Here is a 15,208-nt window from a genome sequence, read left to right on the forward strand (position 1 = left end):
CGGTGGCTGGTGGACCTGAGATCACCACAGCAGCCTCCCTGAACAAGACCCAGTAATCATCACAATGGCAGACATTCAAGAGAAGGTCTCAAGTATGAAGAGCACCAGGCCCTGACATGATCCATGCCTACTGGTTAAAGAAGCTAACTTCACTCCATAAGCGCCTGGTGGGACAAATGAACCAGCTACTAATGGATGGAACCCACCCTGTGTGGCTAACTGAAGGCCGGACAGTCCTGATCCTTAAGGACCCTCAGAAGGGAGCAGTACCATTCAACTACCACCCAATAACCTGCCTCTGCACAACATGGAAGCTCCTGTCAGGCATCATAGCAGCTAAGATGGGCAGGCACATGGTTCAATACCTGAGCAGGGCCCAGAAAGGAATTGGTAGTAAAACCAGAGGAGCAAAGCACCAGCTACTGGTTGAAAAAAACTTGAAAAAATCAACTGGATTAGTTTTTTAGGTTGAAGACGTTTCACTTCTTGTTCTAAAGGCTTCATAAGTTCTGCCCGACTGGTGTTGAGTTGGACATATTTATCCCCATCGATGATGTTTCAGTCCTTTGATGGCCAACAATGTCCTCTAATGACTGAGCCATTATAGTCCAGCGTCGTTACCTGTCTTTGAACCCTCACCTGTGGAACGACGCCTATTATCCAGGTGGGCATGTTTGGGCAGAGATCTCAAAACAGAGTTGTAGATGGATGACAAGTTGTGACTTCGTCCACCACCCCTATTTAGTTAGGGGTATTCTCTTTGGACAAAAATAGCTTCCTTGACTCCTCTCTCAAACCACTGATGTTCTCTGGAGAGGATCTGGACTTCACTGTCCTCAGAAGAATGTCCTTTGTCCTTCAGGTGGAGGTCACCTGGTAACTCTGTCCCATTGTAGTTGGCCCTCCTGTGTTGGGCCATGCGTTTGTGCAGCAGCTGCACAAACAGAAACATCTGTGCTGAGTACAGGCTGGAAGTCCCAAAGTCAAAATGGGATACACCTCCAAAGGTGACCAAGCTAAGATCATGTGGGACTTCCAGATACAAACTGGTAATGGCCAATCAACCGGACATAGTAGTGGTGGACAAACAGAAGAAGAAGCCCGTAGTGATAGATGTAGTAATCCCAAGTGATAGCAACATCAAGAAGAAGGAACACGAGAAGCTCGAGAAATACCAAGGGCTGAAAGAGGAGCTAGAAAAGATATGGAAGGTGAAGGCACAAGTGGTCCCCATGGTAATAGGAACACTGGGGGCTGTGACCCCCAAACTGGGAGAGTGGCTCCAACAGATCCCAGGAACAACATCTGAGATCTCTGTCCAGAAGAGTGCAGTCCTAGGAACAGCTAAGATACTGTGCAGGACCCTCATGACCAAGCTAAGATCTTGTGGGACTTGGGGATCTGAGATTTCTGTCCAGAAGATTGCAATGCTGCACAGAACACTCAAGCTCCTAGGCCTCTGGTAGAGGACCCGAGCTTGAAGGAAGGAATAAGACCACCCCAAAGTGGGGGGCAAGTGGGGAATTTCCTATTTATCGTTTATTTAGAGACTGTTTTCATCATGACTTCAGTGATACTACAAGTTCTATAGCCAATTTTTAATGCCTAGTTACTTTTCACCCATCCTGTATAATAAATTGGCTATGTTGAATACATAAAGACTGTGTCTGCAATAATAATGGTTTCAGTTAAGAACAAGCTAGTAAATGTATGTTTTAGGTGACTTAACGCACTCAATCAGTCCACTAACGCCTGCCATGTTTGTTCTCACTGTTTTCTTACAGCAGCCTTGTTTCTGGTTTTACAGATTATGTCCTTGAATTCCCCATAAGCATTTTTGAGTGGGCATCGTTAGTGGGTCTGAAATATGTCGCACAACTTCAATGTCTGTGCTTGCAAACCCGGTCAGCATGGTGCCGTTTGTGCCTGTTTGGAGTGGAGTCCGATCATTTTAACAACACTACTTAACATGCAGCATACTGGCACAGCCAGATGGAACGCAGCTTCTATGTGAGCATCAGTGAATCTGTTGAAGGAAGTTGAGAAGGTGCATTCATCCATCCATCCATCCAAATTACTTAAACCTGGCTTGACCTAGCTGCATGTCCTCAACCTGGTTAAGCCTTCATGAAACATATTAAGCCAGGATGCACTTAATAAATTAGGTCAAGCAAGCCTCACTTTGTCTCATTACCTTGGTTTTATTAATTCTGCTTCTGTGTGATTTCCCCCATACCAAAACAGATTATAATGCAGAGGTGTTTAAGTTCATATTTTGCTTAAAGTTGCATTAATTGTTTTTTTGGCCACTTGGAGAGAATGGAATAGGCTATAAACTCCACATAGCCAACTTTGTCTCCTGTTTGGTGTTTTTTTTCTCTAAAAACGACTACCTGCTGCAGCTGAGAATGAGGTTCATGAAAGTGGTGAGAATGAAACAAAACAGTAAAGCTGTTAAGTGTAAAACCAAAACTGAGCTGAAAGATGTTAAGAGGCTCCAAAGTACAGCAGAGTTTGATGATAACTCGCCATCTGAACCACTGTTAATATAAGATTACTCATTAGTGTAGCTTTCAGTTTTACACATTTCTTGCCAAATTATGTGCAACTAATTGACTTGTAGTGAAGCCCTAGCTTTAGAGGGCCTCTGGCCCTGGGACATTTACTTGCTTTCCGAGTAATTAATCCAGCCTTGACTCCAGAGAATGGAATGTTTGATCACCATATAGACTTTCTAGTGCTGCAGGCCAAAATTATCAACTTAACAAATACATACATTACATTATAAAAGCACACTTTTCACTCCTAGGGATTGATTTTGTTTGATTCTAATGACACCAACAATCAGCTCAACCTTTAGCACAAAGCTTAGGTCGGGTTGTCTTCAATTCAAAATTTTGGAAGTACCTTCTAGACATTTGTGTCACTTCTGTCTGTAACTAAATGGACCCCCCCCCCACCCCCTTTTTTTTTTGTGGTGCAGTGGGTCGGACAGGGAGCAACCGGGAGTGGAAGCCATGGAGGATCTACCAATTCCCTGAAGACACCAACATCACCATGACCACACACACACACACCCACACACAAAAGTAGAGCCTTACATAAAACACACAATACGAGGTGCGACTAACAAGCGACTACAGTAGTAACAGCAGCTATAAGCCATTACTCAAACCTGTGAGTCATTAGATTGAACTAGGCTATACTGTGCTAAGACTGTTGCAAAGGCTAATCCCCACTTCTTACTTCCTCTTGTTTTCACAACAAAAACTACTTTACATTCCAACTGAACTACTACTGTTCTTTCATCATTTTGAGTTATTACTGACACTATTAAGCTTTTTTAGTAAATTGCTGTTTGTGGACCAAATTTGATTTGTTTTTAGGTGATTGCTTGAAGTTGTAACTGGTGATTTAGTGTATGTGAGCTGTCAGCTGTCAATGATCCAGTCAGAGTTAAACAGGTGGAGTTACAGAATTAAATGACAGTGAGGGCAGCAAAACATGCCTGCTGTTGTTGAACACTGAAACTCCTCATGTATTGGTTATACACTATGTTGCCTAAAAGCTCTGACAGCCAGAGCAGGCATGAACAGCGGGGAAGTTCTTAGTGTAAGTTTTAGTTTTACTTCGGTGAGTGACACCGTTACAGAACTCTTCATGTAAAGATGTAAATTAAGAGGGATTTGTTCCAAGAGTGTGTAAAGCAGCTTGAAAGATGGAACATAAAGTGTTTTATTTGCTGCATGTTAACTGTCATACTTTGTCAACAGGGTGTGGTCAGAACAGGGGAAACAAAAGCATAAGAGTTGTTGTCAGTTGTTGTGGTGGCCATGAAGTTGGTCTGTTTCCTGGACAAAAGTGCAGTCTGCTGATCTCCTATAAAGACAACATAATTGCCAATCTCTAAATCTGCTTCTGATTCTCAGTGATATTCTGGGTCTCCTGGTTTATTACAACTTGTTTGGGCCATCATTCTTATTATATGCCAAGTCAAATCAAATTTGTTTTAGACAGCGCAATATCACTAGTCACAAATTTGCCTTAAGGGGCTTTACAATCTGTAGCAGCAGCAACAGACGATCTCTGTCCTTAGAACCTTGAATTAGATAAGAAAAAACTCCCCCCAAAAGACATGTAATAAGGGAAAAACAGAAGAAACCTCAGTTTGTCTGCCTCTCTTCCAGGACCAACAGACATGCAGTAAATGTTGTACAGAATAGAGCAAAAAGTACATTTACAGTTTGGACAATCGGGATGACAAAATTAGAGACTGTAATATGAAGAGCATGATTTGAGAGAATGTCGAACAGTTTCCAGGCGTTCCAAACAGATAGGACGTCTGACATCTTCTCCACTATAAAAACCTGGGAAGAGGCAATCAAAATCCAAATACACCATTCACACCTATGGGAAAAAAGGAAAAAAATCATGAGGGAGAGACAAAGACAAAATGAAAAAGACAAAGTAGAGGCTGGGACTGGAGGGTGCAGATCCAGATCCACATCTGAACAAGGCACCAGCAGCCAGAGGAGAGAAAGGAAAGACAAAGGGAGAAGAGAGAGAGGTGCTTGGATGCTCATGTACTTGAAGGAATAAAAAGAGAAAGAAATTTGTAGAGATGCAATTGATTTTAAGAGTTTGTCATAATCTTGTCAGCATAAAAAAATGAAGAGAATTGCTAACAGGTAAATTGCCTAAAGTAATCAAAGAAACCAATTCCTGGTCGCTAGAACTGATCATTACCCCACACTGGTAAGGGGCCACTAACAATTATTCAGTGTGAACTCATCTTCCTGAATGGCTCACCTTCCTTTGTTATTTCTCCCTGCTTTATTCTAACATTATTGATGTTGATATGAATGTTGCTGAAACTAGTGGTGGGTCGTGCCCAGGTTCCCTGTTTTCTCCCCTTGTGTTGCCAACACCCTAAGATCCTCAGTGTCAGAAGCTCTGGCCCATGTGAAGACAGTAAACAGTGGTTTATGATGCTAATCTGATGTTGTGTGTGATGGAACCTCCCATTGCTTGCATGTGCCATTTAACCCTGTTTGTGAAGGGCAACAGGACTGCCAACACGCTGGTGTGCAGTCAGGAGGGGTGACTGCAGACCCAGCCACATAATGAGTTGCGAGCCTTTCCACAATAGTCCGCAGAAACAAACTTCACAATTCATAGTAAAGTTTTAGACTTGAAAGGAAAAAACACTGAAAAAAGATGATAAAATGTTTTGCAAAGGGGGGGAGCTGGTTGGTAATCTTCAGTGGCTTTGTTAGTACAAGCGACACCTTTCACATTATGCACATGGTTTACAAAATCACGTGTGACTGACATGCACTGAAACTAGTGGCTTCTGATATCCATGGACTGGATCATTTAGTTGTTACTGTATATCCAGTAGAAATGATAGCCAGAACTACAAAAATAAGACCTAAGTTGCAATAAACTTAAAATCATGAAGTTTTAGATACAGTTACAGTAGTCTTCAGAGAGATTTGTACTGTATCTCTAACATCACTCCTATTAAACCAGGGGAAAACCGATCATAGAAGGGCTCCAATAAAAAAAGAAGTGGAGTGTTTCTATTCTGAAAGACAATGGCCCTACACTGTATGGGAGCAAATGTTTCTTCATCAATTGGGACGACACCTTGTGGTTGTTTTAATATGCCAGCAATTTGATTTTGAAATTTGGATTAATACTAGGGATGGGCATGTTAAGCTAAAATACCATTCAATATTTGCTGCTATTCAACAATTATCATTTCCCCGGCACTGTTTTTCTTGATTGGAAATAAATGCCATCCAACTTTGAAAACTCCCCCTCGACAAATCTAATGCATAGCATGTCCTTTGGTGTTATCTTTGTAATGAGGGCTGCTATTTGCTCTGCATGTCAATCATCAAACTTCCTTCTTCAGGTGACAAAGCTATAGCCACTGACTGCTAGACGCCTCGCCTTCAAACAGCTGTGCAGAGTTGTTGTCGATTTATGATGTGCTAACTTAACCTGAAAGAGTTTGCACTGCACCTTATTTTCATTTATTTTCTTGAAGAAATTCCACACAGAACCTTTTGATGGCTGTAGTCTCTGCATGTTTCTGCTGTTTATATGTGGCGCTGTAGTCAAATGATATACTGACTTTATCATGTTATTTCCAGGTGCTGGTAAAATCAAGTGAAAACACTGGCTCTTTGTTTTTAAAGACAAAACCATACTCGCATGAAATATTTGATTTTTTTTTTTTTATTTAATGACTATTCAAATATTCAAAAAACATTGCCCATCCCTAATTAATACCAGTATTGTTTATAACTTTGTATTGGACATTGTCACAAATTATTTCTGTTTGTAAGTACAATGCATGCATCGTTTTCAGCCATTTTTAAATCTTCCCTTTGTTGTGAAATACTAATAATATTGTAAACACAAGATGTGTTATGAACCTAAGGCAGATTTTAAATTGTCCATTCAGATGTTATTAAATATTTATATATATATAAGTGTGAAATGCAGAGAGAAGAGTCAGAGACAGATATAAGGACATACATATCCCCCCTCAGGCCATTTTTTCCCACCTGACTCCTGCACCGTGAGTATCTCCCAACCGATTACTGTGACTGAAAGAACTATGAAGAGCCTCTGGCAACACACATAACCTTTCTATGACACCCGTACAGCACACACCTTCAGTGCAATGAGCGCAGGGATAGGACCTCGTGACATTTATCTAGAATCTAGAAGCTGTAGCGGAGCGAGCAATGGGGGTGGATTAATTAAGGGCGTGGCCACTTTGAGTGACAGGTGGGAGGGTCCCACCACTGGTGGCTAGCTTCATTCTGCCCATTACGCTCGCTTCGGCTCCACTCACACTCTGCCTCTTTGTCCATTTCTGGATTAGCAGGCAGAGTGAAGCACTATGCTGCAAAAAAATGAGACAAATTTCACAACTCTCATTCTGTAGTACAGCTTCAGCTGTCCCACTAAGCTAACTCAATTAAGACATTTTGGGACACTTTTGTTACCTGTAACACTGAAGTGATCTGTTAATTTGCACATACCCTACTCACTGGACACTGCTCTGTATTTGATGTATGTGGAAGGGCATCCAGGTCATCAGTGACTAAAATCTTGGCAACTTTTCCCCAGCAACCACAGACGCCTCCTTCCTCAATGAGCTAAATAACTTCTATGCTCAACTAGATCGGGACAACAAGGAGACAGCTATTAAGTCCGCAGACCACCAGCCATTCACACTCACCTCCACTGACGTGTATGCTTCTCTGAGCCAGATCAACTGCTGGCCCTGAAGGTATTCCTGGACGCATGCTCAGGGAATGTGCAGGACAGTTGGCTGGCGTCTTTACGTACGTTTTTAACCCAGCCCATCACCCAAGCAGTTCTGCCAACATGCTTCAAAACCACCTCCACCCCGAAGTGCCTGAATGACTACCGCCCTGTACTTGCCAATCACTCACACCCATTGTCATGAAGTGCTTCGAGCGCCTGGTCCTGGCACACCTGACGACCTGTCTCCCACCCACACTGGACCCCCACCAATTTGCCTACTGAAGGAATAGGAGCACGGAGGATGCAGTCTCCGTAGCACTGCACTCTGTACTCAGCCATTTGGACAACAACACTTATGCAAGAATGCTGTTCATGGACCTTAGCTCAGCATTTAACACGGTCATCCCCTACAAGTTAACCACCAAACTTGGTGACATGGGCATCAGCACCTCCCCTTGCAACTGGATTCTGGACTTTCTGACCAACAGGCCTCAGCATGTTAAGTCAGACAACACCTGGTCCTCCACCATTATCCTCAACACTGGCGTACCACAGGGCTGTGTGCTGAGCCCATTCCTCTACTCCCTTTTCACCCACGACTGCAGGCCTGTGCATTCCTCCAACACCATCATCAAGTTTTCAGACAACATCACAGTGATCGGCCTCATCGGCAACAACAATGAGTCAGCTGTTAGATATTAGTAAGTCAGTTAGATAATTGTTTAGACATTAATGTGTTAGTAATGCAATTTAGTAAGATTTAAAGTCTGCTCTAGTCAGTTTTTTTCAAGGTTAGCAGACAGAATGTTGATTCTGAAAAGTGAACCATGACACCAATTGTTTTCTTGTATTAATCTTGTGTTAGAATATTATGTCTGAATGAATGAATGCCTTAGCTACACACCATGTGACAACATATACACACATTGAGATTCTTCATTTTGTTATGACTAGGTAGAAATGCAGCTGCTCCAAGCATGTGGAGCACTAGATAAGAGATGGAGTCTCCGGACTGACTACATCTGGGTAAGGGGTTAACCCAAAACTTATAAATATTAGGTTCTGTGTGGCCAGGGACTCCACTTTCCAGCAGCCTGTGTGTGTGTCTCTGGAAGGGGGAGCAACCCGGGCCATGTTTGTAATTTTTATTTGTGGTTAAAATAAATCAGCACTAAATGAAGAAAGATGGACTCCTTTGTTATTCAGAGCTGTCCAATTAAAGAACCGGAGGCTGTGTGGTGCACTGACAATAACCTGCTCCTTAACACCGACAAGACCAAGGAGCTCATTGTAGACTACAGGAGAGAGAAAGGAGGCACACACGATTCCATCCATATTAACGGGATGGTTGTTGAACGTGTCTCCAGCTTCAAATTCCTGTGGATCCACATCTCAGAGGATCTCTCCTAGACCACCAACACCCACAGCTTGGTTAAGAAGGCTCACCAGGGCCTCTTCTTCCTGAGGACACTGAAGAAGAACCACCTGTCTTCAGCCATCTTGGTGAACTTCCACCACTGTGCCATTGAGAGCATCCTGACCAGCTGTATCACAGTCTGATATGGAAACTGCTCTGTCTTCGACCGCAAGGCATTGCAGCGGGTGGTGAAAACTGCCCAATGCATCACAAGGACTCCACTTCCAGCCATTCAGGGTGTCCACAGGGAACGCTGTCTCAGACGTGCTCACAACATTCTCAAGGACTCCTCTCACCCTCCTCACAAACTGTTTGATGCCATACCCTCTGGGAGGCGTTTCAGGAACCTCTGGACCAAGACCAGTAGACTCAGGAACAGCTTCTTCTCCACAGCTGTTTCCTTACTGAACTCTGTCCCCCTTTGACCCCCCCACTGCCTTCCTCTATACCACTACACACACCTCACCCCTTTTCATCTCTCTTCCTGGGACACTTCTGTTACCTGTAGCACTGAAATGATCTGTTAATTTACACATACTCTACTTACTGGACATTGTTCTGTATTCATTTGCACACTGTTCATATATGCAGATACTCCATATTAATCTTTATCTTTGCTCTATTTACATCTATTGAACTGTTCACTCGTGTACCTTATCTTCCTTCTTAATTTGCACTGTTTCATTCCATCTCATCCCATTGCACTAGTGTTCCATAAGCTTAATGTACCTGTAATTTGAATCCATAGTCTGTTGTATATTGTACATTACCCTACCTATCTTTCCATAAATATTAATTGTACATATCCATCGGTAAATTAATTCTGACTGTACATACTGTAGATACTGCGCACTGCTATTATTAAGTGCTGTTATTGCACTTCTGATTAGATGTTAAACTTTTTCTATGCACACAAAAGGCCTATTTTTCTAAAATATTGTTCACAAATCTGCCTAAATCTGTGTTAGTGAGCACTTCTGCTTTGCCGAGATAATCCATCCACCTCACAGGTGTGGCATATCAAGATGCTGATTAGACAGCATGATTATTGCACAGGTGTGCCTTAGGCTGGCCACAATAAAAGGCCACTAAATCCTGGCTGAAAATCCTCAAACAAATTATTTTTGTGCAAGTGGTCACATAACTGCTTTGCAACAGCTTTTTCAAGGGTTTTAGAAATAAAGAAGCGATTGGATATTGGTCTATAATTACATAGAACACCTGGGTCAAGAGGAGGCTTTTTGAATAGAGGTTTAATTACAGCAACCTTAAAAGCTTGTGGAACATAACCTGTTAATAGAGAGAATATGTCTTTGAGCAGCCTGGTCTGCATGGGGTATAAGAGACATGTAGATGATTTAGATGAAGCAATTGTTGAGGTACTCACAGAGATTTATGGGAGAGAAGCAGTCTAAGTATAATTGAGGTCATACGGATGATTCTAAAGCCATTGTGTTCAATGGCACGTCTGTGAATGTTGGGGGAATGAGTTGATTAATTTTTCTCTAATAGTTGTGATTTTATTTAAACTCATGAAGTCATTCCTACTGAGATCTATGGGAATATTAAGCTCAACAGCACTGTGGCTCTTTGTCAGCCTGGCTACAGTGCTGAAAAAAAACCTGGGGTTGTTCTTATTTTCCTCAATCAGTGATGATTAATATGTGGTTCTGGCACTACGAAGGGCTTTTTTATACATTATTAAAATTTCCAGGCTATGAAAAACTCTTCTGACTTAGTGGAGCGCCACCTCCTTTCCATTTTTTGTGATGCCTGCTTTAGGGAGCGGAGCTGCGAGCTGTAGCACGGAGCTGACTAACTGTCTATGTTTCACTGCCTTCTTTTTCAGAGAGTATCAAGTGTTTTATGCAGGGAGGCTGCAGTACTATCAACAAGATTATCGACTTGTGTGGGAGTAAAGTTAAGGTGTCCACCCTCCATTGTGTTGGCAAATGGCACCGAAGTAAATAATGATGTGTTCAGTTTCGATGCCATATGTCAGCACAAGATCAAGGTTGTGATTAAAACAGTGAGTGGGTTTATTTACAGTCTGAGAAAAGCCAACTGAGGCTGATAATCAACTGAATGCACTGTTGAGGCTGTCATTGTCAGCATCTACATGAATATTAAAGTCGCCTACTATGGTTATTTTATCTGTACTAAGCACTAAATCAGACAAAGTCTGAGAATTCACTTAAAAACTCTGAATAAGGAGCAGGTGGACGGTATACAATAACAAACAGAACAGGCTTTTGAGTTTTCCAGTTTGGGTGTGAGAGACTCAGAGTGACACTTTCAAATGAGTTATAACTATGTTTAGGTCTAGGGTTGATTAATAGGCTTGAGTCAAAGATCGCTGCCACGCCACCACCTCGGCCTGTGTTTCGAAGGATGTGACAGTTACTGTGACCGGGTGGGGTGGATTCATTTAGACTGACATGTTCCTCCTGCTGTAAGCAGGTTTCAGTAAGACACTAAGTCAATGTGATGTTCACTTATCAAATCATTCACTAACAGAAATTTGATGAGATCTGATATTTAATAGTCCACATTTGATTGTCTTTTATTTTTTTCTATAAGAGGAGTAGTCTTATTTTTAATTACTTTTTTTATGAATAATTGAGTTGATTTTTGATTTATATAATTTAGGTGGTCAGGAGGCACACACAGTCTCTATGGGGTACTGGGAGTTTTGGGTGGGTAGCAGCTGCAAAGAGACTGCAGAGAGGTGTGTAAGACATGTTTTAAGATGGCGGCAGGAACAAACACAACGGCCCCTCTCTCTCCGAGTCGTGTGCCTAAAAAAATTGTGTTTATAGCTCACATTTAAGTAGTGCAGGTGTCTGTCATCAACTCAAAAAAATCAGCTAAACGTAGAAAAAGAGCTTAATCCATAAACAATCTGGTAGCAAGCAGAACGCGGTACAGGCACAGAAAACAAGAAGTGAGTACGATTACCGCAGGAAACAGCAGTCCAACAGTTAGTGGCTCCACCCCTATCCTTTAACATATCAGAATTTTTGTAAAATTTGAGTTACTTTATGAATGGTCATGCTCAAAGAGCAATCTGAACTCACAGTCACACCTTGTTAGTATGCACAAGTTTACTCTCACAGTTGCTTCACAGTCAAGTCATTACTGACATGATTGGAATTTTACCTTTCCTTGAGGTGGTAGTGTTTTTGATGACCATAACACTAAAAGCTGCATTAAAATTTAGCACAATTTCAGATAAATCAAGTAAAAAATTATTTAGAAGTGTTGTCTTCCTGCTATACTAAACCCCACCACCCCACTCAGCTATCTTCAGGCCTTGTGTTTATTGTTTTCCTTCTGTAGCCAGTGCTGTTAAAAATCAGCACCACACTTCTTCTGTGCCTACGCTGATCCAAGGTTATAAGATCCATTTTTCAAAACAATATGGCTCATTTCAAAGACAGACCAGGGAGACTGCGTGTGCAGGTACAACCAAGGATGGGAGTTGACCTATTACACCCACGAGGCTGTGTTCTGTAGGACAGAAAGTGTGCAACAAAGAGCGAGACAAAACCAGGGTTAACACTGGTTTGGCATGTTGGCGATGGAGAGGACTAAAAGCATCCAAAGGACTAAAATTTGATGAAGACTTTGACGACTTTCAAGTACTGTAGCTGGCTAATGTGTATACAGTATGTCAGCATCATTAGCAGGCTAACGTTAGCATTTCAATTTTGAACCTTTGTTTTGAATTATTCTGGTTGTAATTTGGAGCCATTCCAAATGACTGCAATGTTAATATTTTGTTGTCCAGTTAGCGGAAACCAGCGAATTTTCCTAGATTAGCAAATTATGCAATTTTGCTGGTTTTTGATCAGATATAACACAGCAGTCCATGAAGCACTTTAGTGAGAAGTTGTTAAAATTTACCTTATCAACACAACTAGAAAAGCGGGGAGTTTGTTCAACTATCAAAGGATAACATGAAATTTTTTGTTTCACATAGAGCCCACGGTTATGTGTGGCAAGTATGTAACACTGAACGTTATGCATTAGTGGCCGGACCATTAATACTGTATCAAAATTACCAGGAAAAAACATTCCTCTGTACAGTTTTCTTGTGCTAGTCCAGATACATCCACTACAAAAACATGAGATATACATATGCATATAGCTAAAATGTAAACCTCTTTATTTGACATTGTGTTACTGCAATGGCACCGGAAATCACGGGCCCTATATTCTGTATATGTTCTGGAGCCAGTTATTACTGCTGTGCTGTCATAACCACATATGATGTAGTTGTAGAGGCTGGGGGGCACTGAGGGATGGAGGGAGAAGAGTAGGGGATAGTGCTTGAGTTTGTTTTTTTTCTCACATTTTGCCCTTGTAGTGGGTAGGGTCTGATGTGAACAACATTAATTCAAGCAAATCATCCCAATTCCAATAATCATTTAATATTATAATTATGAGAGGAACAAAATCACTGTATCTGCCTGGAAATAAACAAAAGTATTAGATAAGAGAATTGTCAATGAGTCAGTCATTGTGGCCACAAGGTACAGTCCATCAGAGTCCAGAGTCTCTACCCGGCCGGGTCCAAACGCACACTCATGACTGCAGCACCATCATTTCTCCTAACCCACAGCTATCCCAATTTTGATCTTCTCCCAGTTACACATTCTGTACACTTCCCCTCTGTTACTTAAGCCAGAGTCAGAATGTCTAGGTTGCATTGCCCTAGCGCCCATTTCCTTTTCTAAACATGAATAGAGCACATGAACAGTTCACATAAGGCTATTTAAGGAGGACTTCTCTCTGGCTGTTTACCCATAAATTAAACAAGGAGGACACAAGCCAAAATATTCTTGCTTGAGCAAGGAAAAGAAGAGAAGAGAAATAGATCAAGCTTACATAAACACTTAGCTCACTCTTACATGACTACTACAAATAATATCTATATGTTACACTACATATATACACTACTATACCCTACATATTGCCTCTGGACTGGTACCTTGTTCATTTTTGACCACTACACCCTCAATGGTTGAAAATTAGGGGAGACGTTAGTGCAGCTTGAAAGAATAACATGGCATTTTTTGGGGGTCCATTTTCACAAAGCTTATTCATCTGTAGCACACAACACAGATGACTAAGCTTAACCAGGGTCTGAATTCACATGCATTACATGAAATTCATTGTTGGTTTGGGCCTCTGTATGGGATTTATGAAACGAAAGAAAGAAAACCACTGTGGTTATTCTTTTAGACATAATCACAGACAATAATGTCAAGTTGTATCCATTGACATGCTGTTTAGTCAGTCTCATGCTATTCCCCAACTTGCATCTACATGAAGGTTTTACCAGGATTTCACTTAAGAACTATGCGGTGCTTCCTTTTTCTCTTCTTTGTTATGATTGACAGTTCAGTTCCTTAATTAGTAGTGGTAATAATGGAAGTAATAGCAGAAGTAGCTTTAGTAATAGTAGCAATAGCAGCAGTAGTAGTAGCTCTAGCCATGGCAGTAGTACCAATAGGTGAAAAATCTTTGAATAACGACAAAGGAATATACCTGTGTAACCATGTACAGTATGACATTAGAAAAGTCCAGTACATTCTCCACTGCAAACTACAAGCATGTAAATAACACACCTGTTTCTCCTGCTAAATGTACATGAAATCACGATTTATCTCATGTAACATGTCTCAGAGCTAACAATTAAACAACACACTTAAACAAGCTAACATCTTTAACCATGATGCTACCACTAACCCAGAGGCTAGTATCAGTAATCTTTGCTAGAAACAGCCACTTGCTTGAAGTAGATGCTTTACTGGCAAGTTCTTACACCTTTTAGTTTGACTTGACAAATAATGTCAGTTACTTTATTGGTTAGCTAACAGAAACTAAGAGCGAAAGGGCTGTATTTATTGTCTCAGTGTATTTAAACATTTTTGAAGTAAAACACTCAAAAATACAAAATTATCAATCACATACATAATCTGTAAGAAAAAAATAAGTTTTATAAAATCTACTATATGCACTGACACTCACTTCAGTTGTTTGTATATTTACCATGCATAAAGTATTTCTCACTTGGAAAAAAGATTATCTGTTGCTAAAATATCTGCAGTATGAAAGAAAGGAACACTGGATAAAAAAACAACAAAAAAACAGGAGGCATGCAAAGAAGTTGCTCCATGACCACAGTGAACCACAGATTCCAGAAAAGGTTATGATCATGCTGCAGACAGAGGCATATAGGAATGCACATAAACAAGGTGATTTAACAGGTTTTGTTAGCTTGAATCATCTTCAAAGTCTGCAGTGTCTTATGTTCAAAGAAGGCTTTTCTCTTCACAGCCTGCACAAGTCATACTGAAGAGGCACTTTGCTGTTTAAGCTATAATAACCCTGTCATGAGCTGTTATTTTGCTTCTTTGGAATACTCTTGCAAAATCAGTGAAACAAAGTCAGAAGAAAATGTTCTGAAAAATGTATTAAACCATTCAACAAGAT

The 15,208-nt window shown here is 41.1% G+C and overlaps 1 protein-coding gene across 2 annotated transcripts in view; it reads left to right on the forward strand.

Annotated features, from left to right (window-relative positions):
* Positions 1–3,491, forward strand: part of syt9b (synaptotagmin IXb) — a 76,986-nt gene extending 73,495 nt beyond the window's left edge. For both annotated transcript variants that reach the window (XM_020604451.1, XM_020604452.1), the window contains one exon: positions 2,984–3,491. In XM_020604451.1, coding sequence (XP_020460107.1) covers positions 2,984–3,061 — 78 coding nt within the window. In that variant the 3' untranslated portion in view covers positions 3,062–3,491. The remainder of the gene's footprint in view (positions 1–2,983) is intronic.
* The last annotated feature ends 11,717 nt before the right edge of the window (positions 3,492–15,208 follow it).

This window comes from Monopterus albus, unplaced genomic scaffold (genome assembly GCF_001952655.1).
Source record: "Monopterus albus unplaced genomic scaffold, M_albus_1.0 scaffold65.1, whole genome shotgun sequence".
In the NCBI taxonomy this organism is placed as follows: Eukaryota; Metazoa; Chordata; class Actinopteri; order Synbranchiformes; family Synbranchidae; genus Monopterus; species Monopterus albus.